Consider the following 27,815-nt stretch of genomic DNA (forward strand, 5'->3'; position numbering starts at 1 on the left):
TAAATCATTAGGACTAGCGCGAATCATTCCTCCTGTGTCTGGACAGGTGCTTTGCAGAAACAGAGATCACAAAGCCGTTGCTCAAGCAGCTTATGCTGCACTAGAGGCGTCAGCAATAGGCCTTGCTAAGAAGAAAGAGGGTCAGCAGCCACGGGCAGAGGGAACGCAGATTGCCTAAGCATCATATGCCCTTTTTTACCATCTTCTGTTTTTTCTTGATACAAAGAGACTCAGGATGGAGATTACCAGTGGGAAGGCAGTCAAAAAAGCAAGGCCTGAGGGAAGATCTATACAAGAAGGTGGATTAGGATCTCCTGATCACGCAAAGAGGTCGGGTGAGGTTGCAAAGGAGAATCGGCAGCCGGCACGCTGTGGCACAGGCTTCAGAAAGGTAAGGGAACTTAAATTTCCTTTTTATAAAACTTTATTGTTGTGCCATCATAATGCTGCAAGCGTGGGTGTGGGGTTCTTTTTTAAGGCAAGCATCAATATTCCCCTGTCCTTGTGCTGCATTAACCGCCAAGTGCCTCACACTACTGACAGACACGTTGGTAGGCTCACACGCCTCCCTGGCGATCTCCTCCAGGCACACCACACTAGCAAACAGAGCGCCGTTATCCTGCCACAGGTGGGGAAAACGCATTTAATGTGGATAACAAGGCAGCAGCACCCTGACAACACGGCCCCTGAACGCAGGGCCATGGAGGAAAGCAGCGGCGACAGCACCCCGCCAACATGGCCCCCGCCGGCAGCACCGTGTGGGGAAGCGACGCCGGCCGGCCGCGGGCCGCCGCACTCCCCTCCCCCGCCGGGCCAGCCACTGCGCAGGCGCCTGGCGAGGCGAAGCGGGGCGAGCCGCCAGCTTTGCCAGGGGAACGGCGGTGTTGACGACCGTGGTGCGGCGGCCCGCGCTCTGCCATGCCCGTGCGCTTCAGGGTGAGGCGGCGCGGCGCTGCCCGAGCAGCGGCCCCGGCGGAGGGGGTTGTGGAGCGTGTGCGCCCCGGCGGGCCCCGCGCTGCGCCGGCGGGCGGGCGGCGTCCCGGGCTTGGGCGGGGGGGCGGCGGGCCCGGCGGGCCCCAGCAGGCAGAGGGGGTATCGCTGTGGGCCCCGGCAGAAGGAGCGGTACTGCCGTTTCTGGGGTGCCGCTGGCGAAGCGGTAAAGGTGATGCCCTTGCGCTGGGGAGCGCTGGCTAATAAAGACAGAAGGAGTTCGGTCGTGTGGGTGACGGAGGGTTCCTGCTGTGTTTGTTCCCGAAAGTTGTTTGCGTACTTTCTGGCGCATGAGATGATTCCACGCTCTGTCCCGCTGTTCGTAGAGAGATCAATCAGAGGTTTCTGCTCTTGGGTGGGGGGCGAGGGCTGGGTTTTGGAAGATTCAGCAACCTGTCAGCGTAGCTCAATCCTGCAGCGTCCCTGTTTTTCCCCCTGGAGAGCTGCTGCCAGCAGGAGCCGTGAAGCAGGATCCGCGCCGGGCGCTTGACAGTCTCTCTGTTTCCTGCAGGGACTGAGTGAGTACAAAAGAAACTTCAAGTGGAAAACCCCAGAGTTTTCTAGCCCGTCCCAACAGCAGAAATCCTTGTGGGCAGGACTGCGGTCGGATCAGTTTGGTAAGAGCGCCTGAAAGCCACCCTTCTCATTGCAAAGCCTGGTGCTGCCCAAGTTGGCGCTGATGAGCATGAGCCTGGGCTGCAGGAGTTATAGAGAGGTTTGCTGTGATTGCAGGACCACAGTGAACTGGTGATGTTTGCAGTTGGTGTGCTTCATCCAGTTAGAAGAACATTCTTGGCTATAATATAGAATGTTTTTGAATGCCCTGTGCTTTCTGGCTGTGCCCAAACTTTCTTTTTAATATTAGTGCTATTTACGTAAAGCTTGAAAAATACATGGTTTCTGACTTGCAATGTCAAGGTGAGTCTCAAGCATGAAGCACAGATGCAGTGTTAACCCGTGGTGTGTAGGAGGCACTGGCTTACCTGTGGTGCATGGCATTAGTGAAATTCCATATTTAAGAGGAGACTAATTTAGGGGTAAGTTTGATACAATATAACATTTTTATGAAGACCTACAGGGGCAGCTAGCTAAGGGAAAAAAAGAAAGGATATGCATTAAATGGAAAAAGTCTATGATGCTGCAGTCTAGGGGCTATAGACATTATTACCAGTGGAAAATGAGGGATTGGAGCATAGAAGACAAGGGAAATAGCTTCTGGATTGAAAGGCCCATAGAGAGTTGAGGAAAAGAAGTAAGCTGCAGAGTGATGCAAGTGTGATGTTTTGAAAAAGGGCATTAAATAATAGGAATTATTGTAGTGGCATAACATAGGTTAGTAAAACTGTGTAAGTCAGTGCAACCATGCTATGCAGTCTGTGTAATTAGAGTCCAGTATAGCATTCCTACATTGTGATAAGTGTTCTAAGTTATGGCCTGGTCATTAAGAACCAACTGCTGGGAGGATGGTTTGTTTTCACTTGAGATACTAGACATTTTAATAAATAATTCCATACATTATGCTTTATATATATTACTGCTTTCTTTCATTACTGCAAAGTTAGGTATTTCTTTAACCTTGCTTCCACGCAGCTCTGTGTATGGGCACCTGTATTGAATATCTTCCACAAGTTCTGAAATATCCAAACACATTAATTTCTTCCTAAAATTGCAAGCTATGCTGCCTTTCCAGCTGAACTAAACTAAAAATTTTAGATTTGCAGTAACAGAGTTAGCAATAGAGCAGTTTCACCTCCTCCTCACACTGTAGTAGTGTTTGTATTTGTGCTTGGTGTAGTTTTCTTTCACCTTTGCACTCATTTTCACTCCCACCTCTTTTCTGGCCATGTTACCATGTGCATCTTCAAACGTCACTTGACACCTCACAGGACATGCAGATTGTTTTTGATAGAGCTCTTCCTGTTGAAACACATAGCTAGCAGCTTTAAGAATGACTTGGAACAGGTTACCCAGAGACCTAGTGGAGGCTCCACCCCTGGAGATATTCAAGGTCAGACTTGATGGGGCTTTGAGCGACCTAATCTAGTGAAGATGTCCCTGCTTACTGCAGGGGGGTTGCACAACATGACCTTTAAAGATCCCTTCCAACCTAACACATTCTGTGATTCTATATCCACAAAAAGTTAACAGCTTCAGGTGCTCTGAGCTCCTTCCTGCTGCTTTTCCAGTGTTTTTCCACTGGAATTATTTCCTACCACCTGTATGTGTATTTGAACATCCAGACATTCTGTATACCTCTCAGTGTTGGTTGGTCTCTCTGTTGCTTTATCATGGAGCTTTTTTCTCTCCTGTAAATTGTGTCTTTCAGCCAGTCAGGAGCTTTTTATTTGTCCATTGCAGTTGAGCACCTTGCAGTTGTATTATGATTTCCTGCTTTAAATGTGTTCAGTCATTCAATCCCCTTCTTAAAATGATAGGGTAATTTTATTTTCATCTGCACATGTAATGGGCAGCAATTCTTCGAAATGATACCTGCTTTTGCTACATAGTGTGTTTTAGAATTTGGAAGTGTTTTTGTGTTTGTACTATAAAAAGTCACCAGCTATCTGAGATGGTTTTAAATCACGGTTGTATTAGATCAATAGGGATCTGTCACTGTCCTGGCACAGTGGGTGAAAACCTTTTCAGCAAGGTATTTTGTTCATATGCAATGAGAAATGTTTGTGGCATTTTTTTTTTTTTTAGCACTGACAGTTGGTTGTTCTGTATTCAAGGCCAGGTTGGATGGTGCCCTGAGCAGCCTGGTCTAGTGAGAGGTGTCCCTGCCCATTGCAGAGGGGTTGAACTTGATCTTTAAGGTCCCTTCCAGCCCTAACCATTCTATGATTCTATGATCTGTGTTAACTGCATTCTTTTCACTGGCTGTGTTTATTTTGTTCTTACCATTGAACTCCCAGAATTAACTTGCCAAAGGTTGTGCTGTGGCCATATTTGCTTTATAAGGTGTTACATAACATGGTCCTGGAGAGCCACGGTCCCGTGTCCCTTTAGTGGAAGGGAAGACATTTGCAGATAGGAAAGACAAATTTCACAGCCATACCTGTAATCCAGAGGCTGGCATTGCTCCAAGATCCTAAAATATGTTTTTCTAACAATGAGTGCGTGATAAATTTCCAGTTTGCTCTTGTAATAAAATGATATTAAGTCTTCAGTAGAATGTTGTTGTTAAACCTAATATGTCTTTTCCAGGAATCATAAAAGAGCCGAACTTCATTTCCAAGAGAAGGGTACCTTACCGTGATCCACAGATTTCAAAGTCTTTTGAGTGGACAGCAGATTGTGATTTGAATGATCCACTTGAAACTGAAGCTCTGAGGACTGCAGAGCTGTACACGGACCATAACAACAATGAAATGAACCAGGAAAAAATTGAAACCCCAGAAGGACCCAGTCTGCCCCCAAAAGTTCGGTCACAGTCAGTGGATTCTACAGGTGGAACCACTCTTGCCCTTGCGGAAAAGAACATGAAGAGATCGCCCTCTGCTGCTCTGCCAAATCAAAATGCACCATTTACCTCTCCAAAAAAGGAATTTGAAGAAATGGGTAATGGGGTATGGGAAGATACATATATTTTTTTAATTGACCAGTATAAAAAGTACCAATCTGATGTTTTCAGTAATACACATACACCAGCCACTGTTGTCTTAACTCTCTCTTTAGCCATGTATTTTTATGTTGTTCGATGTTGTAGCTTCTCTGTTGGGAGAACAGCATTTCTGAGGCCATATTTTGGTTCCAGTTAAGTCAGTAGGTATTTTGACCTTCATATACCATCCCTAGTTAAACAAGGATTTAGCCAGTATTACATAGGTTTTTGGGGTGGTTTGCTAGAATGACAAAATGTACTTTGTGTTCACTTAATTCATATAACAAACCCCCCAAGCCATTGGTTTGAAGGTGTGCATTGTTCCTTGTCCTACAATGTTTTGAAAGTCAAGTATCTTTCAGTCAGTGTTATTTTTTTTCTTACATTGTCAGCTTCACAGAGTCCTTCAGAGGAGAGCAGGCATGAATATTTCACGTGTAAATACTTTCCCTAGAAATTCTGAATACCAAAGCCAATTCGTTTGGAAGAGTCCTCATGAAAAGTCACCGATACTTGCAGCTGAACAGGTAATTACAAAGAATCCAAAAAGGAAATGACTGGTTTCTTTTATGTATCAGCAAAGTTGCTTGCTTTCCAAGATGTCTTCTTCCATGGTGTGGGTCCAAACTTGAATGCTGTTACATGGTTGTTCTTTTTTAAAATTTTTCTTCCAGTATCCAAAAATTCAGTATAGTTAGGTTTGTTTCTCTGTGATTCTTTATTGTAGATATCTCTAAGTACTTGCTCTTGTTCTCCCTGGTTGTATTCCATCCTTTCTAACAGAACCATTTTTTTCTGTTTGCATTAATTTACTTTAAGAATTCTAACATCCTACTTAGTGTTACACTTCGTTTTTATCATTTTTATATTATCTAATCAACAGATCTCATCAACAGATGAATGTTCAGGTGTTGTGTGTTGTAATAACACATCTTGCCACTGAAATCATTCCGGTTTCAGTATTTATTCTCATGGTCTTTTATGGGTTACCACAGTTTCTTATTCTCAGTCTCCATTTCTGTGCACGTAGAATTCTAGGCCCTAAAGTGCATCTTTGTAGTGGTTTTTCTTTCTTAAGAGCTGCTTATATTTAAAAGTGGAATCTCCTGATTTTAAGACACTTGTGGCATTTTAATACATAGAATGAGGTCTTGGACTTTATAGGGTTGGAAATGTTGCTATTTCTAATTGGACCACGAAGAGTAGCACCGATGGTGTGACTGCTTTGTGTTTTCAGTTCATTGTTACTGGGATCAGAACTTGGGAGACTCAGTCCATCTTTTGGTCATTTCACAGCATAAAATAGGTGCTTCCACTTTTATCTTGTCTTCTGTTTCTTCAGCAGGAGCGTGTACATTAACGGCATTATTGCAGAGGTACACTCTCTGTTTTTACCCATAGGTAACAACAGCTTTCAGAGGCATTAAATGTTGGTAACCAGGATGGGTCACTATAAAAACTCTTCCTGTCTTGTTCCTGTTGGGATGCCAAGCAGGTGGCCTTGCTTTGAGAGATGTTTCCCCAGCAGTTTCTTATCCAAGAAAAACTCACTGAAATTTATGACAATCGTATAGAAGCCAAAGGACCATTTGAGAAGGAGGCAGGTCCCAGAAAGTCACCTTAGGAAAATTTCGTAGAGAGTTTCATTTGACTTTATTAGAAATCAGTCTGATAATGTCATTACTGACACTTGTGAACACTGTTCTATTTCAGAAGACAGACATGAAATCTAAAATACCATTTTTTTTTTCACAGCTTACATGAAATAAGGAGCCATAAAAATAACTCTGCAGCCACCATGAATCCTTAGATAAATAGAATTTAAATAGCTGTAAAGTTTTGTAGGTTCTAAACTTGATTAGAGTTGAATGATAAAAAGTAGAGATGTTAACAAACTAAGTTTGTTTTGATTGCAGTTGATATGATGGAGAATATACCTGAGTACTGAATGCTAACAATACCTTTCCCTTGAAGAGATTCTGTTATCCAAGTTAGGCTCTAAGTCAGACTGAAGCTAGGGAAAATGTATGCATGTGGTATGTGGCACGGTCTTTTAACTCAGCACCTTCTCAGGAGAAGATACCTGGCTATGTATTAAGGAAATTCTCTACCTTGGGTTACAATACAGTATTGATTGGAACATAGCAGACAGCTCAGATTACCAACCCCTAAGCATCTAGTTCTGACAGCTGTCTGCTACTTGTGAACTGGACATGTACTGAGGACTCACAGCAGTTTTATGAGAAAATGTTTTAAAAATATGATCCTACATACACCTCTGAACTGTCTTCCTAAATACAGAAAAACTCTCTTAGTGACCTTAAGTAGGAACAGCATTTGACCACAGGTTTAAGTGTTTGACTCAGTCACTTTTAAATGCAATTTTATCAAAGTAAGGTTCTCTCCACTTTGTCCTGGAAGTTAATTAGTCTGCATATGCTGTGTTTGTACACATGACCATCTCTTTTCTCATATGTGAGTGTATTTGCATGAATTGGTTAACTGATTTTGAAAATTTAGCCTTAAGGTAAGCAAATCACACTCTGATGTTGTGTTTTCTTTTCACAAAGGTTATTTGCAACACAAGTAAATCCATACCTCCTTTGAAATCTCCTGCAATCACTTCTGAACCTGCACCTGAGAGAAATTTTGAAGAGTCTCCTCCTGTTAAGGGTCCACAAGAGAGAGGTGCTTCAGAAGAGAAAGAACTTCTGGTTTGTGAACAAGTAAATATTTCCCTAAATGAAAGGCATTAATGTTCTTCTGTGATTTTGATTGTTCCTTTCAATAATGAAGGCATGGGTTTATTTTGAAATTTTTTAGTTAACGTTTTAGAGCTGTTGCTGATGACACTGGAGTTGGGTAGTAGTGGTTGTGCTATAAACGCTGAAAATAACATCGTGCAGCTCTCTTTGCTCTTGGGGGTTTCTGTAGTGGGTTTTGTAGTTTCTGTAGTGCATTTGTTGAGTCTACAATGACATTTTAAGTGTCTTTTTCCTGTTACCTTAATTTATGAGTTTTCAAGTGGGTTTTCTTTTGGGTTTTTCTTTGGTTTTTTTTTTTTTTTTTTAACTGAAACTTTGGTTTTAGCCATTAGGATAGTTCCTGAAATCAGAATCTCTAATTTATACTTTCCTTGGTACCTGTGTAGTCTCTTGGTATGCAGGAGGGCTGGATGGGAGGTCAGCAAGTTTTTGGATCTCAAATCAGACATAATGTAAATTAGAAAACAATATGTTGATGTATGGAAGATGCTACAGTTGGAACTGACTTTCACCCAGTAGTAGTAATCTGGAGAAATGTGGAAGAAGGGTTACAAATAATTTGGCTTTGCCTTGATAAGTTGAAAAGTAATTAACTATATTCAGCATAGGGCTGTAACAGGACATAGTGTAGCCTGTGTAGGCTCTGTTACTCAGTTCAAAACATATTAAAATGTCTTTTATGGTAGTAATTCAGCTCTCTGAGGCCTTGCATTTCCTTGTCTTGCTATTGGCTTGTACAAACAAATGTACTGTTAGGAAATATGACTGTGGCCATTTTACTAGATACACTTAATGGAAAAGAATTGTTTCAGACTGAGACTTCTAAAAATAGGAGAGAGTGATTTAGACTGCATGACAGCTAACCTATTTTGCAAGGTGGACATATGGTGGTCTGTAGCTGGCGACCAGGTGTTCTGTTGTCTGAATTCTTGGAGATCACCATCCTCTAGGTAGAAGGACCACATAGGAATCTCTTCACCTGTCTCTGTTCTGATAAACAGAAAGAGCCAATGTCAGTCAACATGTTCACTAGGACCATTACTGAGTGAAAAGCATACTTAACATCAAGTGCCTGTGGATCACTTTAAGCTGTTGGTACTTTTGATGTTCTCAAAGATGATTATTGGCTTGAAAACTTTATCATTTAAAACTCAGACCTGCCCAGTGCTTTAAATCTCAACTAGGAAGGAGGAATCTTTTGTCCTCTTCTAGCAGGCATGAAGAAAGCTTGGAAGGCATGAAGCTTTCAGGAAGTATATATTTGCTTTTAGTATTGGAAATTTAAGTTCTGTTTTTCTTGAGAGAGTAATAAAGTGGAGGAAGAGAAGGCATGAGAATGGAATTCTGGTGAAAGTGTCTAAAAGACTTTGTTTATATTGCTGTCTCTTTTCTGATTAATACCTTGAAAAGGTTTGAGGGGATTTTGAGGGCTTTTTTTCTATATCTTTTTTTTTTTTTGAATAATGTCTGTGACGATTTCCAGCAGATTCAGAAATGCATGATATTTCTGAGAGGATAAAATAAGCAAGAAAAAAAAAAACCCTTTAATATAAGAACTGAAAAAGCCAATCTGACCTGTTATAAACCACAATGGCAGGAGATTAAAATTTTCCTTTGGTTTATTATAAATTAATTTATATTGTCTGACTATGAAGCTAAGAGGTTTTTTTTTTTTAAATTTATTGCAAATTCCAGAGGTAAACATGTTAAGCCTTCCACAAGTCGGATTAGAATGCACAGGTACCGTATTATGTTATTGCTGTGTTTCGCATTAAATTAATTTGTAAAGCATACAAACTGGATCATCTAACTGAGAGTTGCACTTGGAATCTTAGCTTTGGCATTTTGCTAGTTCCTAATATTCTTGCTTGTATTAAATATGCAAAACAGCTAACACTAAAATGAAATTAACTTTTTTGCAAGACTTTGATGTCAAAAGGAGTCTGAGGGTTTTCAGATCGCTAGCTAATGTGGTATTTTTGAAATTATCTTTGCCTTAGAGTAAGAGGGAAGAACCATTTCAAAAGCCAGCAGAAGATGCAGGAAAACAAGGGAAATCAGAACAGAAACATCCTAAACAAAAAAATAAGCAACATATCAGTCCAAAGCCCCTCTCTTTACGTACAAGTCGTGGGTATGTATAAAATAGGAAAAACCTAGCCTAGTGCTTAGGTGTACAGCAGCCGAATGTGTAGAACGCTGGATGACGGACCTTTAGCCACACCATGCCACAGCTGCAGGGGCAAATGCCCTGTTGCAGCTCTGGAACTGAGCTTTCTGTGGGCACACCTAAACCTGGTGTTGACTTCCATCCCTTTCTCTGGGCAGCAGAAGCTTTGTAACCACACTCGTTCAGTCCAACCTTCTGATGTAGTGCTAATGATACTAATAAATTTAACGTGAATGAAATTCATTCGGTGCAGTGCAGCTACTAAGCTTCCAGTGAGTGGTTTGGAAGTTGTCATCAGACTGATCTCCTGTGCTTGCTCAAAACAGTGATGATTGTACTTGATGCCTGCTTTTTCCAGTCAGTACCACTTTCTGCCCCAGAGTAGCAAAAGCAACCATAAGGGGGAATAAATCTGATTTAAGGTAATCTGACAAGCATGGGAATAAAACAAAACTGTATGTTACTGAGGGCTATCCAAGTATCTTTTTCTTCTGCCACATACCTACATTGCATGAGCTGAACTCATGTTTGCAATTCCTACACATCTGAGATAGGCCAAGAATGGATGGAGCTTTTAAAATGCATAGGTTGGTCCATCTCTGCTGTCTTTGTGCTTAACCTACGTCCCAGTGATTGCTTTCATTCACGTGACTTTCTGGCAGTGTTACGACACTAAAGATGGGAGAAGAGATATTGGGAGATAATTACAAAATGATCAGCCCAAATACCATGAAATAAAATTGCTTTATGAAAAAGTGAGTGGATATAGTGTAGTTAAAATCTTTAACTCTGTTTTTTGTAGCTCTTTGATGTAGTAGATTGTAGTCAATTTTTTCAGTGAGTGGTGTGTGAAATTCTTGATCATTGACTTTTTTTCATTTAAGGACAAATTTCTGCCTCTTATGGCTTCAGTATGGTAGCACAAGATGAAAGTTTCCAAAACAGTCACTGTGCAAACAACTGCCAAAATGCTCTCAATATGCAGACGGGACTGTCACTCTCTATGCAAACCTGTGTTGCACGGCCTGCTTGGGCAGCAGAATGTCTGGGACGAAGGCAGAGCAGTGATGTGTGGGGGTTGTTTTTTTAGTTAATCCACTAGTTTTGCCAGCAGTGCTGAAGGAGTTCTATCGGTTCCAACAAAAGGGACATATGGAAAGTGGTTTTGGATAAAGGGAGTTTTTTCCTTGTCATTTTTCTTTTTACAAGGTGCATTTTATTCTCCCAACTTCAGGCTCTTATGATCTATTTCTGAAGAAAACTGAAAACCAGTGCTTTTTTAGCCAACACTGAATATATGAAAATGAAGTTAGTAATGTTTTGAAGCAAGATTAAAACCAATAACCTCTTTAGATTTAAGGTCATAAATCCACTGTTCATTGCTTAAGGACTTGGAAGTATTTCTTATTGCCTGCTGTAGTTTAGATGATGCTAGTTTTTCTGCGTATGTACATGTGTGGCAGAAGGGAAAACAAATTCATCTTTTTGAGTACAGAGGCCTTCTGAAGATCAAATCCAGTAGAACATAGTTAGATGAATTAAACTGACTGTTGTTCTGGTAGTTGGATTTTTGTAACCCCAGTAGTTCACACAACCCACATGCAGAGCGCCTTTGGAGTGCAGGTCATAGAGGGAAATGGCCTAACCACCTTAGTGCCAAACCAGGCATTGCTAAAATGCACCTTCATCAAGTGACTTTGCTCTGCTTTGCATTGAAGTAATTGAGTCCTATGGCTTGTATTATGCTCTGCTGTGAGGGTAAAAGCTTCTGACAGAAGGGTTGTGAAGAAAAACCATCAGGAGTAACTAATTGAAGAGTCACCAACTGTGAAAGAGCTTTTTCACAGCTTCCCTAGTTGTGTTGGTATGGGTGAGCTGTGTTTCAAAGCATGGGTTTTTCAAATCTCAGCCTGGCATTTAAGTGCAAGTATATTTGTGGTTGTTGATGCAACTCTAAAAGAGCTCCTAAAGAGTATTCTGGATATCAAGTTTTACCCTTTCTGTCTTGTTTCCCTCTCTTCATTCTTGATTTTGTAGGAAGATGAACACAGAATATAGGTCAAAATTTTTGTCTCCAGCCCAGTATTTCTATAAAGATGGAGTTTGGTCTCGTATCAGGAATAAAGTTCCCAACCAAGTGAGTATTCTTAAAAATTCTGAAACTTGATTGTTTGCTGTTTTGAATTGTATGTACAAAAAAGCTTTGACTTGTGCTGTTTACAAGATACAGTTTTGAGATTGTTAATATTAATGATTCAAGCTCCCAAAGGTGAGTATACAAAGAAGATTAGGTTCTGACAAGTCAGTGTAGTATGTAGTGAGAAAAAAACCCCACATGACTTAGAGAATATATTAATGTGACATGCAAAGTGAGGAAGGAGTTTTGCTTCCCTTACAAATCATAGTAATGCAGAACAGGGTCTCTTGGAGCAGGTAATTGTCATGTTTGTGTTCAGCCCCATTGTAAGAAGCATAAGCTTTCAAAATGTAGAATTAGATGATCAGGAATTCCAAGGGAATAAAAGGATAAGGCCAAAATATGTGTCAGCCGAGGTCAGCTTGATAGTGCCAGTTTATTAGTTTGCTGTGCTGAGTCTGTTCAAAGCAGTCAGCTGAGTTCTGTCAGATAGAACACGAAGTTAAGAATTCTCTTGCAGGTTTCAGTCAGCCTAACTATTTTCATGTAGTTTATTCAGTAATCGTGTTCGTTATTACACGACTCATTCAACAGAGCTCTGAAAATGCTGAGCAGCTTCAGGACGGTAGGATTTCTGAGTAGAATTACTGAGTACAGTTTCCTGAGCTAGTCATGTAAATCAAAACCATTAACAGTGTGCTAAGAAATTGCTAGAGCTGGTTCTGCAGTGGTCAGGTTTCTCTGCAGTGACTTAGGCTTCTTTCAGCTGATAAAGGGAGCCTTCCTGAGACACTGTGTGCTGCTGATGTGTGGCATGTACTTGGAAATGTGAGTTTCCTCATCAGTTGGGACCAAGCTGATGTGGAAAATAGAACTGAAGAAGTCTCTAGGGCATTGGGCTTTGAGATTTTGGAAGTAACATTCTCTGGATATTGCAGAAATAGTGTGGTAGCATTCCATTTTACGCTTCCTCACTGGATTTCGTCTAGCATGTTATTTAATTTCCCTTTTTAGTCAAAAAGAAATGTATGTTGAATATATATGAAATAATGAGAACTAGGTCTCAAAGTTTAAAGTAAATCACAGTTTGAGATAACTCATGATGTGATCTTGTGTATGTATGCAGGAGGATGTTGGAGAACTAAAACCAAGCAACATTTCTTTATTTGTTACATGCATTGATATATGCGTTAGACTCAGTCCTACTGTCACCAAGGCTGTAGAATAATTTAAGCATGCACGCAGCCTGACTGTAAGCAGTGTAGGGAATGTTTCCATAGAATATTATGTCATTTTTCTGGCATGTAGGGCTTTCGTCTGCAGCCTGGATGCTGCATCAGTAACATTCCAAACAGTCAGCTTCAAGAGCGACCGACTGGTGGGCAAGCAGAGGGAAAGGGGACGCATTTCCTTGGAGTAGATTGTGCTTGCGGCGCACAGCCAGCTGGGAGGAGTCACTGCAGTAGAGTCCAGGGAAAAACTGCAGAGACTGCAGGTGGAGGATGGGTGTTCTGCTTTGCCAGGCAGGATCATTTTGGGTCATATTTGAGAGATGGGGGAAGTAAATGTATGCAGCATTTAATTAGAATGTATGAGAAACCAAGAAATTCTCACACTGTAGATAACGTATTTTGGATGTCTGACTTGTCCATGGAGATTTTCTTGCTGACAAGGGAACTGCAGAGGAAACTAGAAAGAAGTCACTGGGGACTAAGCATGAAGAAGTAAAAAAAAAAAAAAAAAATTAGGATTTTTAGGGTCTTCTAAATGAAGGAGTTGTGATGGGTGGCTGGAAGAGCTGCATTCGTTACAGGAGTATGATGGAGTGTTTTACTGATGACAAACATGCTTAGATTATGTACACATTTTTATGTAGTAGATCCTAGTATGAGTTCATGTCAAAGAGACTTTTATAGTTTGAATTACCTGAATTTCTCCTCCCTCTCACAGACTTTAAATCATATGCCTGTGAGCACATGTCATGGTTTAACCCCTGTAGGTAGCTGAGTTCCCCCCAGCTGCTTGCTTACTCCTCCACAGTGGGTGTGGGGAGAGGATCAGAAAGGGTAAAGTGAGAAAACTTGTGGGCTCTGGGATAAGGGCAGTTGAACAGGTAAAGCAAAAGCTTCACAAGCAAGCCAAGCAAAACAAGGAATTCATTCACTCCATCCCATGGGCAGGCAGTTCAGCCATCTCCAGGAAAGCAGGGCTTCATCACACATAATGGTTACTTGGGGAGGCCAAACACCATAGTTCCAAATGTTCCCCCCTTCCTGCTCCTTCCTACAGCTTTTATTGCTGAGCATGACATCATATGATATGGAATATCCCTTTGGTCATTGGGGGTCAGCTGTCCCAGCTGTGTCCCCTGCCAACTCCTTGTGCACCCCCAGCCTCCTCACTGGTGGGGTGAGGAGCAAGGAAGGCCTCGGCTCTGTGTAAGCACTGCTCAGCAGTAACTAAAATGTCCTTGTGTTACCAGCTCTGTTTTCAGCACAAATCCAAACTGCAGCCCCACATAAACAACTCTGAAGACATTTAACTCAATCCCAGACACAACCAGCCCAGCATATTAACCTAGTAGATAAAGAATAATAACCTGAGTAAATGTGATAGTGAGGGATATTTTTCTGTATAGCATTCCTGTAATTTGCTTTTGTCTTGGTATATATGGGAATATTAACACCGTGGGTTGTATCTCTTCAAAAAGTTCTTTGTGGGTGTAGTGAAAAGAGCAGTATTAAAGATTGCAATTTTCTAGTCTTAAAACCTATGTTAATAGAAGAATAAAAGTCCTGATAGACCTGATTTTGGGCCAGATTTTTTTTTTTAGCATCCATCAGTATTTTTGTTGTAAGAACATGGGATGTTCTTAGATGGGATCCAGCATGGTGAAAACAGAATAAAATATTTCATTCACGGTAGAGATGTAAGGGAGACTCTAGCCATTTGACAAATATGTTAAGAGCAGGTTAATGAAAACTTGGGAAAAGTTTCTAGTGCATTATGTTGTAAAGCAGAAAAGGTACTTCAGCTATTCACAGTATCAACTCCCCCAAAGCTGGTTTTGTATCTACATGATTTTGTACCTGTTCCCAGACAAATTTACTGACACCAAGAGAATTTTTTTCAAAGCTGTATCTAACCTCAGCTTACAGTGCATTGTTGGGACTCACCCCTGCTGAAGGTGCCTCCAGAACACACTTTACATGATTTGATGATAAGTTCTGACTGATTTCAATCTAGTTTCTCCCTTTGTTGGGATCACACCTGCATAACTTTGGCCCAGAGCAGACTTTCTTGAAGTTCTGAGCCGAAACAGGCAAAGATGGTAATAGAATTCTGGTATGACCTTAGCTGTAGTGATTACTCCTAGACTGCTGCTCTGCAATGTATTATTAAGGGCTGCTTTTCAGCAGTTGAATGAAAAAATCTCTTTGAATTATGCTTTTGAAAAATTAATGTGGGTAATTCATAATCACAGTAGGACTCTCAGGGGCCTGTGTCCTGCTGAGATAATGCTGCCTGCTGAGTCACTGAAGGGGATGGTTGTCCTTTGTACTTCTTCACAATTGACTGGAGACATAGTATTCTTCCTCCCCCTGTAGTGTCCTGTTGCTCTGGATTTATATTCCCTCTGTGGTGGCTATCTTCATTCATTTTTCATTCTTCCACCTAAAGCGAGTAAGCTAGTAGATCATCGCACCTCAAATTTTAAACTCCACTCTTAAAACATGTATACGTTTTTTAAAATGGGCTGTTCTTTGGAAGTTTAGTGGGTCAAATTTGTGGGAAGCTGGCTGGTGTGGACTAAGTGTATTTCCATCTGCTGCATCCAGTTACTTTTTATGGGTTTAGCGGAATTTGGCCCACTTAACGCTGTTCCTTGCAGGAAGAATGATGTGAAGTCTAGCATGAAAGAAGAATAAATAAGAAAAACTTTGAAAATGTGCTGGAGGAAGTGTCAGCGTTACTTTCCTGCTCTTTGACAAAATACTTATTTCCTGTGAACCATTTCAGTGAGCCAGAATTCACAAAATAATATCCCAAAGTTATTTTTGATCATTGAGACATCAAAGTTTTGTTGTTGCTTTTTCTTCCTGCACTTTAATTGTGTTTGGGTGAAGGACACAAGACAGTGGGAGTGTTGAAATAATTTTAACCATTAAATTGATAGTGTAAAATCAGCAGTATAATGTTGAAAGAGAAGGCTTACCACCTTTATTTAAAGACTGAACCTGACGTGTTGTTCTTACAGCTACTGATAACCTAAAAGGAGTGATTCTGATATTGTGTCTTACCTACAATAGCATGGAGAGTTCTCATATAATTGTCATGCTCTTGAGATAAGACTAATGTAGCTAGATCAGTTGCAGTGTTCACAACGTACAGGCTCAGTGTTACACATGCACATAGATCCACTGACTTGTAGTAATCATAAATCACTGTGTAGTGAATGCATGTTTGAGTGTTAAGGCTTAGAAATCTAAATTAATTTCATCAAGCTTAGCAAAAACTGATGAAATACTAGTGCTGATGTATTTGTTTTACAACTTGTTACTAAATCTCAGGGAGGCAGCATAGAGCTATGTTGACAGGCTTTTGATATTTAATTTCCTACTTAGACTGAAATAAAGTTACAAGGGTGATTATAACAATACAGTGTTGAGAGAAAAAGAAGGAATTTTAAAAATAATTCTGTATTCCTCTCTTTAGGCATCTCAAAACACCCTAAATTCCCTGTGGTATATGGAGGTTGGTTGCATCTAAGTTCCTGTTTCAATGTTCAGAGCACTGATGGCTGAGCACTGATGGAAGAACTAGATTCCAGCACTAAATTTATGCATAGTTGCTGCATATCTTTTTGTGCCCATGAAATGAGTAATTGACAATTTTGCTTTGGCTTCATGGCTCAAACATGCTTATTAAATACACACTTTTGTTATTTTTGCTTCCCTTTTGTTGCATTTACTGTGGCATGCAATGTTTGTGCTGTGGGTGACTCTGTATTATGAGTAACTGGCCTCCCTCCTTTACCTGCCATTAGCTAATGCAAATAATATTATAGCCTATTAGTGACCTTTAAACAGGTTTGCAACTTACAAAACCTTGATACACAGGTGAAGGAACTTCGAGAAAGAGCCAAGGCTTACAGGCAGCAAGTAGAGGGAACCCACTTCTCCCGCTACCACCTCAATCAGATCCTGTCCGATAATAACAGTCTCTGGGACGTGTCCTCAAATTCCAGTTCAGAAGAAGGCATCAGCAACAACATCAGAGCACTAGATCTTGCTGGGTAAGGTGGTTATTCCTGCCTGTTATTCTGTAGGTTAGAAACAAAACAAAATGCTGAATTTAGGCCTAGCATAACTGAGATCTGGGATGTTTGACTGTATTCAAGCTATTTGACAGGGTGCTGGATAATTTTAGCTAGGTTCTGTTTCCCTGAGAAAGGTTGGACTGGATGGATGGTCTTTTTGAAGACCCTTCCAACTGGAGCTGTCATAAGGTTTTGTGATGTGTAAATTATCACAACAGAACATTCACCTTGTCACAGATACATCATTTGATTTGTGCTCCAGTTGAAAATGAGTCACAGTACAGTCTTTGGAAAGAAGTAGTTACTCCCTTATAGTTGTATTTAGTGTGGCAACCTTAGCCTTACAAGTCTGGAGGAATTTCACACTGAGTCATAGTGAAGTAAGAGTCTTCTCTCCACTGGGATGACATGAAATACTTTTTATCTACTCAAGATGTTACAAATATCCTTCTCAGATTTAATTAATCTTGTGTTTGAGTCTTAGACATGGTTTAGTTCTGAGATGAAGACTTAGGAACTGGAATGGTGTACATCCATTTTCTCCTTCCTTTGAAGGCCATTAGAATTGGCTGATAGCAGATCTTTTGCTAGGAAAATTCAGTATTACTGTTTCAGTAAAGTATGCAGATGGCTGTTGCTGAAGCAAGAAGGAAGCAAAAAGCCATTTGTGTCTTCTCTGAGATCTGATATTTACAAACAGTGCCGTGGATGCCTCTGTCTGCAGTGCACTTAGATTGTTGTAGGCTCTAGTGTGTGTGAGAGATCTACCCCTGGCATGACTGTAGCTCTAGGGCTGAGGAATGAGATGGAGAAGTACTCATTGCACTGTATTGGCTTACCTGTTAAACTATTTTTTGGGTTTTGCATGTGAAATACAGATTCTATTTGTGATCTCATTTCTGTGCACTGGGCTAATTCACACTGATTTCTGTGAGCAGTTGAGAGTTCAAGACTTGCAAAACTTGTGCCTAAAGAGGAGTTTCCTAAACTACTTGGCTTTCAGAATTGTGCCATCAGACAGTCCCTATGCATAGAACATTTTTTGAGCACTTCTGACAATTGTTGTTTCAATTGGAAATAGAGCACTGATTTTACATTCCATTTTTGGAAATGGTAATCCAGAAAGAGTTTTCACAGAATCTAGTTTGCAGATGAGTTGTACTTAAACATTAGTTAAAACTTAAGTGGAAATTTAACCAAGTCAACTCAATTCACCCTGTCAACTGTACCACCTTTCAATATCTGAGCTGTACTTTTGACAAAGGACTTAACTGAACGTGTTCTACAGAGACACATACATACTGTGCAAATCAACAGTACGAAACATTGCTTTCTTTATTCCCTAGAGTTTCTGAAAAAGAGACCGTGCCAAGCCCCAGAATGCTGGAGCAACCTGATTCCAGGCAACAGCCACACCAGCACAGTGCTGAGAAGAAAGACTTGTCAGATGCTTTAACTGTTCCAGTCAAAAGGCGTTTGGTTTGGGGTGAACAGGAAGGTATGGAAGAAAGGGAGAATCAGCAATCAACAGAAGAGGAAGAGAACCAAGGTGAACAGGCTGCAGTCCTGGCTCAGCAGTCAGAAGAAAATAATAAGGATGCCAGTGAAGATAAGAAAATTGAAGGGTAAAAGTGAACATTTTTGTGGTGTATAACTATAATGTTTTCCTCTAATGTCTCAGGAATATGTAGGTGAACTAATTTTTCTTTTCAAATCAGATTTACTTAAAGAGTGTAAGTTGGTGTGATAGTGCTTTTGTTTTTAACAGTATTATAAAGAATGAGAAAGTTCAAGACTGGTGATGGAAATGTGTCTGGATTTCTACCTTGCAAGACAGAAGTTTGTAGAAGCATAAGCAATTCCAATCTTTTTTTTTATCCCAAAACTTAAAAAATTGCAGTCTGGGCCGCTCAGAGCAGACTGTTGATTACGCAACAGCCAAATGTAGTGAAAATTAAAGCTCACAATTTGCTTCAAATTGATATCTTAGGACTCATAGGACTGAAAGGATAGAACACATGCTAATCTTGTGCTTAAGCATCTGTTTTTCTTAGTCATGCACAACAATAAAGGACTTGGGAGAAAAAAGGTAACTAGCATCCAGTAATCACTGGTGATTATGTTACTGAGCACAGGTGGGAGAAAAGGTGGAGAGGTGTTTAGAAATAGTGAGAGATCAATTCTGTGTGTATATAATATGGTGCTTAGTACTGTATTTGACAGCTGAAACATCCATATTATAGCTAGTTCCAGAAGTGTCTGGCTTTTTCTCGTGCATGTTTTGCATACTTTTATTGATAGAACAGCAGTTTAATAGATATTTAAATCTGAGTAACTTTGGCCTTTGTTACCATACCATCTAAGCATTCTCTGTTCCTCACTGGGTTTTATCTTTGGTGTTGCAGCATGAATCTAAGGTGAGGAATTGTAGTTGTCTCCTCTGGGGAGAATATCCTGTATGCAAAACCCAAGCAAAGACAGGTTGAGATGCTAGACTCAGATAGAAATCAAATACAGCTTTCAAAACTGTCATCCTGAAAACCTTGTTTCTAATTCTAGATGTTATCTAGCTCATAAACATGCCTGTAGTTGACATTTAAGGTTTTCTGTCATCCTGCAATGTGGCTGTGGGCTCAGATCTGCTCTGGACTTGTCCACGCGGAGCGGCTTAACATTTGCATGTTACCTAGGCCAGCTTGAGCACTAGAGAGGAGTCATCCTCTGCCTGGTGTCTGCCCTCAGAGCGTGCCTAGCATGCCCTGCCAGGGTCGGGTGCCTCGCACGGTGCGGGTGTGCCGCCACCGCCGCCACCTCCCTTTGAAATGCATCTGGAGGAAGAGGACAGAAGTGGTAATGCTGATTTATTTAATAACCTCGGGACTAGACTAGTTACACAAATGTGGGATACTCGGTTTCAGTTCCACCACATTGACTGAAAAGAGGCAAACCCACGTTCCTACCTCTAAGGTGGCAATGAGGTTCAGATTTTTTCTGGGTGGCTGCTCTTTCTAGCTCTTCTGTTGAGCCTCCTACTGTGCAGCAATACGTTCAGGGTTTATTGGGACAGACAGCCTGAATGTATGTCTTGATACTGTTTATGTATTTTATCTGGTTACATTAAAAATATACAGAAACTGAGGCTTGGGGGCTGGAATCCAGGCCTCCCTGTTATAGGCAGACATTTTAGCTGCAGGCTTTTGGTGTTTTACGGCCCTAACTGTGTTGCCTTAGGCTCTGTTGTAGGAATGCATTAGAAATGCAGGACTCCTGAGTCTTTAGCTAATTCTTTCATCATTTCTCCTTTTTTGCAGTGAGAGTGCCTTAGTATTGAATTCTTCTGCAGCTGTGTCAGATTCTTCATCTGTATCCTCCAGGACAGGTGGCAGGCTTCCTACCCCAAAGCTGAGAGCACTTGGTGGAGCTCAGAGGACTCATCATGATCTTACAACCCCAGCTGTTGGTAAAAGCTTTCAAATACCAAAGCAGTATTTCATGAACTTATGAAAATACCAAAAGACATATGAATTAATTTGGTAGGTTACTTAAGGTAATAATGCATTTTTCATCTTCTCCACTACATTAGGAGGTGCGGTTCTAGTGTCTCCTCCAAAATTCAAGTCTTCACAACAGAGAACACGAGGTTTAGGAATGGACCCTTCTACAGCTAAGCAAGGTGCAGGAGAAGCTTCAAAAAGAAGGTCATTCCAGGTGAGCCAGAAAAGAGACTTACCATTATGCATTGTAGGATTATGCTTTGTAAGTAATTGTGAACAATTTACTTGTTGTGAACACCTTTTTCTTGAGGTGGCATTTACTATTCTAGAATTTTCATTATCTGTGACTAAAAAAGGCTGATGTCTGAATAAATCATGTTTTTGGGGTGTCAAGTGAAAGCATTGAGACTATTGGAGTGTGAGTGGATGAGCTCCATTTTACTTTTGTGCTGAGTGCACAGGATCGGGCTTTTTCTGTTGTGGTTTGTTGTTTTTTGTTGGGTTGTTTTTAAAGCTGTGATCAGGAGCTGTTGATTTTCCCCACTGATGCTACTGCAGCTTGCCACTGACATAGTGCACAGCTTCGGATTCCTTGACATTAATGCAGTTAAAGGAGAGGTTGGGTGCCTATGTAGAAGATACATAAATGTGCTATAATAGCTTAATTCTCCCTTGCCTTTACTTTTGTGCTTCTTTTATTTAGCAGCTTGCACTGTTAACAAAAGAAAAATAGAAACATTTAGAAGTTTTTAACTGTCTTCCTCTCAAAATTGTGGGTTTTTGGTCAAGTTGTGCTTAGTCTGTGTTCTACAAAACCAGCTGGTGTTTCACTGCATACATCCTCTGTAGTAAGTTCTGTTTTAGAAGTAGTACAGTTGTGTGAGAAGTTGGTTTAAAATCTAAGATCACTGTTTTCTGCTGTACAGAAAATAAGCTTTTGTTTTGACTTGACAAGAGAACTTTCAGACCATGTTCAACACTTGTTATTAGGAGTAGATTTCCTTTAAGCTGTCTCACAAGCTTGAAAGTGAACTGTCTAAAGCAAACATTTGCTGCATCTCCTAAGATCTTTCCTGGAAGGCTGTATATGAGATGTTGGAGATTCGTGGTTTTGGTTTTGGTCTTTCTTGTTTCTTTCTATTGTGTTTTAGCCTAATGTGGAAGCAGATGCTGTTTCATTCCTTACCTCTCCACCTGCTGGACTGGGAACTTTGGATCCTCTGCCACTTAGGCAGGATCAGTGGCCTCCTAACAGTGTTTCTGATGAGCGAGTTCCTTTTGCATCAGCCCATCAAGAGCATTCCTCTACCCCACCTGTGCTGAAGTCAGCCAAAACCTGCCCTGTGCCTTGCTGGAGTCCCTCTCGTCGTATTCAAGGGACTCTCAAGGATCCAGAATTCCAGCATAATGGTGGGTTTTGTATATTAACTGCCAGTGTTAGAGTGGTGCAGGTTGGAAGTGGCTGCTGTGCAGCATTCAGGCCAAGAGTGCGGAGCCTGCTGCCTTACAGACTGGAGAAAGAACGTGTTGTTTGTAAACAAAAGCTTTTCTACTGTATGTTTAGTTTTGCTGAGGAAATTTGCACAGCTTTCCACCTTAGTTTCAGATTCCACTAATACCACTGTACTCTAGCAGTCTGTTATCTACTTTTGCGTTATTAATGTCAATAAGTACTTACTCATTATGAGAATAATTTGGTTTAGCGTGAACAGTTGTAATTTTTAATCTTTAGGCTACAGCTGATGCTGTGACACTTTTCCAGTTGCAGTTACCAACAGCACTGTGTAAATGGTGACCTTTATAGCGTGGTATCGTTTTGCAAGAGTTGTGGATTTCTGAGAGAGAAGCTCCAATAACTTTCCAGGATATGGAAACAAAGAAGAGCCATCTGTAAAAGACTTACTGGATTTTGAGAAAAGTCATTTCTTGTCTGAGGAGGAATTTGTGCTGGAGCTTTTCAAAGATTTTAAACAAGGTTTAGGGGTACTGAGGACATAAATATGATAAAGAAAAGAATCCTTCACCCCTTAGTCAACATAAAGTTGATGTGTTTAAGGCTCTGTTCTACAAAGTCTTTCTGTAGCTGCTTGAAGTCCCACAATTATTGGGATTTTATTGTAGATACTAAAGTAGTATTTCTGTTCTGAGTGGGATGATGAAACCTGGAGAATATCCTTGGCAGGAGGTGAGAATTGGTGCTGTGTTCTAGCTGTGTGCCTCGAGTATAGTTCACTAAATAACTTGTAGCAGCAACCAAAGCTAGGTGCCTTGAGAAGATTACAGTGGACTAAGTTTATTTTACCTCAGCTTAAAGGAGTCTTGTGGGGGTTTTGGTATGGCTGCTGTTTATAAAACTCATGTTTTGGACGTGATTTAAAAACACTTTTAAATGTTCTAAAAATGAAATGTTATCCTTTGTCTATTTTGAAATGATTCAGAGCTGTGCCTTTGACTTTTTGTCTCAGGGAATGTTGGCAGTACAAAAATTAGACCTTTCCAGTTACCCCTTCAGGAAAGAAACTACAATGATGAAGGTATTTCTTGTCCCAAAGTATTGTTGTATGTCATGTGTATATTACCTTGATTAATTTTAACTTTCATACTAATATGTGAAGTTTCTGAATGCAGTAGGCAGTACTGGTTTATGTGTTTGCATGAATTACTGCTGCACTGTTTCATCGAAGTAGTTTGAAAATGTTAATCCTAGCATTCTGAAGTATGAATATGAAGGTATATTCTAGTAGGAATAAACCATTAAATGCAGCTGAAAGTTCAGTAGACCATTGTGGCTTGATATGGTTCCTGTAGCTGCTTGTTCGGTTCCATACCTAAAAGCGCTTCCTCCCCACATATTTTGTAAGCCTTTGTGTTGACAGCAACAGAAGCAAACTGCACAGTGATCAGAGTCCAAGTTGCAGCTGCAGCAACTTTGGATGCAACTTTAAAGGTACCAGAAATATTAAGATGTTGCCTTTGAGTCTTCAGCACCAGATATGCAGCATAGAATGATTCTTCTGGCTTTAATTTTCCCACCTGTTCAGTGCATTAGGGGTACATATGGCACCCTGTTATTCTGATTGCTGTTCTGACTGGTCTTTTTCCTCTTTGCTGTAAAGTTAGGCTTGGGGAGCAGCCAGTGCACAGACCACCAGTGCATCTTCTTGGCCTTTCTGTGGGCAGACACAAATAAACTCCTTCAGTAGTATGAGTCAGCCAGAGGCACTGTAGCCTCATTAGCTTGAGCTTGAGCTGCTACATGTTGTTTCTTAGCATGGTATATGAGGTTGAGCTTGGTTTGGTGCTGTGCAAGTCGCAGTCACCTGTGCTTGGCTCAGATTAGAGTATGGGCAGAACAAACTGGTATCTGATTGCAGTTTATTTATAGCTATACCCCAGAGCAACCTAAAACTTTTTTTTCTGTACCCCTTGTATTTGTTTGCTCCTTGGTTTTAACCAAGGTTCAGCCCGATTCTCTGTTTTACTCATTGTAGTTGGCTGGAAAATGTGTGGGTTGTGCAGATGGCTCAGCCAAGCATCTGTGTGTCTACACAAAACATGCAAAATCCAATAGTACTCTGCAGCTTCCCACAAGCTTGCTGCACACAGATTAAATGCTGTAAATGCTAGGTTTTTTGCCCTCTGAGCTGAGTGATGCTGTGTGAGCTTTCAGAAACAGGTGCAGTGTGCCAGCTCATGGATATTTCATATGTCCATATTTGTTCATGTGCAGACAACCTGGGAGAACCTCTGGTGCCATGTCTGCAGAAGTGCACTTAGCAGTCCTTGTACATGGGAATATAGCTGTTTTGTGCAGTGTGTGAACCTGTTACGGGTTGTTTGGATCACTGTATTTCAAGAGAAGTTAATGTCAACATTGACAAAGCACAGGGCCTGTTAGGATTGAGTTGTGAAATATTTTTGTTGATTTTTTTTGTTTGTTTGTTTGTTGGGGACAGGCCTGGGCAGGAGTGATACAGTTCTTTTCAATCCATTGCAGGAGAACGAGTGTAAACGAAGTAATTTTTCGTAGAGAGCATCTTGACAGAGCTGTAGCAACATTTTAATAGTGATGTTAATGAGTATAATGTGCTGTTTTAGAGAAGCAGTGTCCAGGCTGCTTCATTTTAAGAGTTCTGTGGGTATAAAGTATTCAAAAGGAAGACCTTTCAGAAGTACATTTTCAAAGCATGCTTCTCATCTCAGTGTTAAACTTCCTGTTTTCTTCAGAAGACATGTTTCTTTTAACAGCTTGTGGCACATTAGCTGGTTCTGGTACAGAAGGGCTTTTCTGGCACCATAGGTGTTGGTGATTTAGCTGTATGTTACTCTGAGGTGGTCCACTTTGCTTGGAGTGGCGGGTTGCTTTCATGACTGTGGTGTTAGGAGGGTCTGGTCTGTACAGAGTTCAGTGACAGAGGCTCAAGGAACGATTTCTGAGGTCTGACACAGAAGAGTAAATGTTAAGACAAAGTGGAGATTTGGGCAATTCCCAGATGGCAGCAGGGATCTCACTGGAGTTTCTCAAGCATTGGGCACATAGCTCTCTTAAACTTACCTAACGCCCTAGGAGCTTTCTAGTGGGATTCTTCCCTAGCATGTCAGTTAGCAAGTAATAAAGTGTAATGTGGGACTATTTTCGCATCCATGGTGAAAGAGGACATAAAAATACTGTGTTTTAAAAATGTGTGTTTAATCTTCCCTTTTCCCTTGTTGCTTTCCCCACAGATGACAGGCTGTCTCAGATTTCTGCTCGCTCAGCAGCATCTAGCTCGCTCGCATCTCAGATACTGGAACGAGCTCAGAAGAGGAAGGATTTTTGGGGCAAAACATAATCTCTCCCACCTGTTGTGTAGAAACTGTTCTGTAAAATGATTTATTTTTTTATAGCTTGTAGTGTATATTGTAAAAATAATGTGCTTGTAGATACTATGTAGCATCCTTTTGCTTAGCATTACTATAACCCAACTGTTAGGACGTGTCATCCCAATTTACAATTTCAATATTTAAACCAGTGGTAAAAATGTAGGTTCTTTTATATCTGAGTTATGTCTTAATTTACTATGTCACAACACCTATGTGGAGTTTTGGAGTTTGGGTTTTTTTTTTTTTCCACAGTTGTAGCTCTTGAAACGGAGAAAATTACTTTCTATGCAACCTGTGTGTTACTTTTCAAGGTATTCTGCTGCAGTCATGCAGCGTGACCTGGGACAGTATTCAGGAGCAGCACCATCATTCACCAACCACCTCAGTTGCTTGATTTTAACCAGCTATCATAAAGGCAAACCGTGGTGTATTTGTTACTGTATGAATTGTCAGTACAACTCAGTGCTATAACAAAAAGTTACTTTGACTGCTTTCAGCTTTTAACCCATTGCAAAAAGAAAATTCCTATTACTTCTTAAAGAAGCTAACTTGAAATGTACTAGAGTTTGAGAAAAGAACATTAAGCTTTTGGGTTTGTTCATTGTCCACAGGTTTTTTGTCAGATGTACTGATGTGAACATGTGTCTTTTTGTCAGCAAGATCCAACTTTTCTAGAAAAAGCCACCTTAAACAGTGGCCTTCCCCAGCCCCGCTTTGAACTCAGGTCTTTAGGAGTAGTTCATCTTCTAAAGTAAACTCAGAAGAATGTTTTTTCTTGACTTTGACATTTTAATTATCTCCCTTCCTAGTTGCCTGTTTCTTGAAAATTGGAATACTGTTACGATTTTCACAGTGAAAAATGTGTGTGACTTATGCTGACAGATCATTTTATCTTTCCAAGCAAACAAGTTAACATGACATAGAGGAAGTAGGTGGCTAGCAGGCAGTTTGGTTGTTCTTATGTGGCTTCAAGTTGTAATATTACTTTATTTGGAAATTTTATATAAGAAAATTTGAATTTTGTACACACTTATGTTTCAATTTTGTACACCATTATGTATGTGTATTACTGAAAATAAAAAAGATTGTTTGATTTGTTTCTATTCAAGTTATGACAGATAAATTGGCGGAGCCTGTTATGATAGCAATTCTCTGTTATAGTTCTCTGTTTCCCCTCTTCAGCTGAGTATATGTGGACTTCTGAAAGACAAGATGTTCCCTCAGAGCTGATCTTCAGGAAGAGTAAGTTACTAAAGCTAGATATGTTGATAGTTGGAATCGTGACCCAAAGCAGATGGGTGTTACATCAGCTGGAAGGCTGCAGTACCTGAAGGGCCAGTCTCTAATGAATTAGGTGTTGATTTAAAGAGTGAGTGCTGAATAGCAGGCCTGATTTTGAGGCCAGTAAGTCACAGATCATATGTGCCAATTTTGCTTGCAGTATTGCACCATGAGTCTGGTGTGTCTGTGTAGCTCTGGTTCTCTTGGGTGTGTGCTGTATGGTATGTGTATATTGATCTCTGCCAGGGACACCATAGATGTGGTAAAGGAGGGAGATGTGTTTTGTTGCATGGGGGTAAAAGCTCAATTTTGAGATGAGAATGGAAGCCTGTGATGTCTCACACATCATCATGACATTCCTCATTTGAACAAAATTTAGTTTGTGCCTGGCATGTTCTAACTTTTTTTTTGGACAGAAGTAATCAGTGGGAACGTAGACAAAATACTTTTTTGAGTAATGCTCGTGCACAGCTTCTGAAGGATGCTCTTCTGTAGCCTTCAAGACATAAAATTCTTTGTGCCTGCTTTCTACTGTTGTTGTTTATCTAGTTCAAGAGAGTTTTTGGACGTTTTAGACCAACCTTCAAACGTATTTCCTCTTGTGTTTCCATGCAAGCTGGGAAGGTTCAAAAGTGCACTCGTTATTAATAATGGCAAGTGCGTGCTCTACAGTGAGTGTGTATTGTTTCTGTCAAGGAAATCGTAGAGGCCTTGAAGTGGAGAGACCACCTTATTAAACAAGGAGGAAGGCTGTTGCCAACAGGAGATGTATCTTAAGGAGTAAACAGCTTTGGGAGCTTGTTGACTTAAGGTCAAGATTTGCAGACTGAGCACATCATTAACAATGGGCCTGGTCAGTAAGTGTTGAATTGATTGTCTTCAGCTCCTGTTCCCAAGTTGTGTGTACCTGCTGGTGAATCTCCCTGTTGGGGGGTTGTAACTCCCAGCCATGTAAACAAGCTGGTGTTTCCTCCCTGACTGCTGCCAGCTGGGAAAGCAGTGTTCCTGCCAATAAAACAAGACCACACAGAGGAGACTTGATTCTGGTGTCTGTCTTCTCAAATTCTTCATGTCTTGCCCTATCAGAAGTCTGTTAACTGTCTGTGACAGGAGAGAGCTCTACTGAAAGTTTGTTTTACAATAAAATGGTTGCTGGCCTAGGGGGTGGGAAGAAAGACCATAAAGCTGTGC

General features: G+C 40.7%; 1 protein-coding gene across 1 annotated transcript; it reads left to right on the forward strand.

The window, feature by feature from the left end:
* Positions 1-235: 235 nt before the first annotated feature.
* MDM1 (Mdm1 nuclear protein) lies at positions 236-26,446 on the forward strand (the record flags this gene model as incomplete). Its single annotated transcript, XM_084279122.1, has 15 exons — positions 236-391; positions 1,502-1,607; positions 4,198-4,559; positions 4,987-5,121; positions 7,165-7,320; positions 9,360-9,493; positions 11,567-11,666; positions 16,383-16,421; positions 16,787-16,962; positions 18,333-18,611; positions 20,298-20,446; positions 20,570-20,694; positions 21,632-21,890; positions 22,946-23,014; positions 25,206-26,446. 15 exons carry the CDS (start codon positions 236-238, stop codon positions 25,310-25,312), a joined length of 2,352 nt encoding a protein of 783 aa, XP_084135248.1. The 3' UTR covers positions 25,313-26,446.
* Between the last annotated feature and the right edge of the window lie 1,369 nt (positions 26,447-27,815).

This window comes from Gallinula chloropus, assembly GCF_964237585.1.
Source record: "Gallinula chloropus genome assembly, chromosome: 1".
Classification (NCBI taxonomy): Eukaryota; Metazoa; Chordata; class Aves; order Gruiformes; family Rallidae; genus Gallinula; species Gallinula chloropus.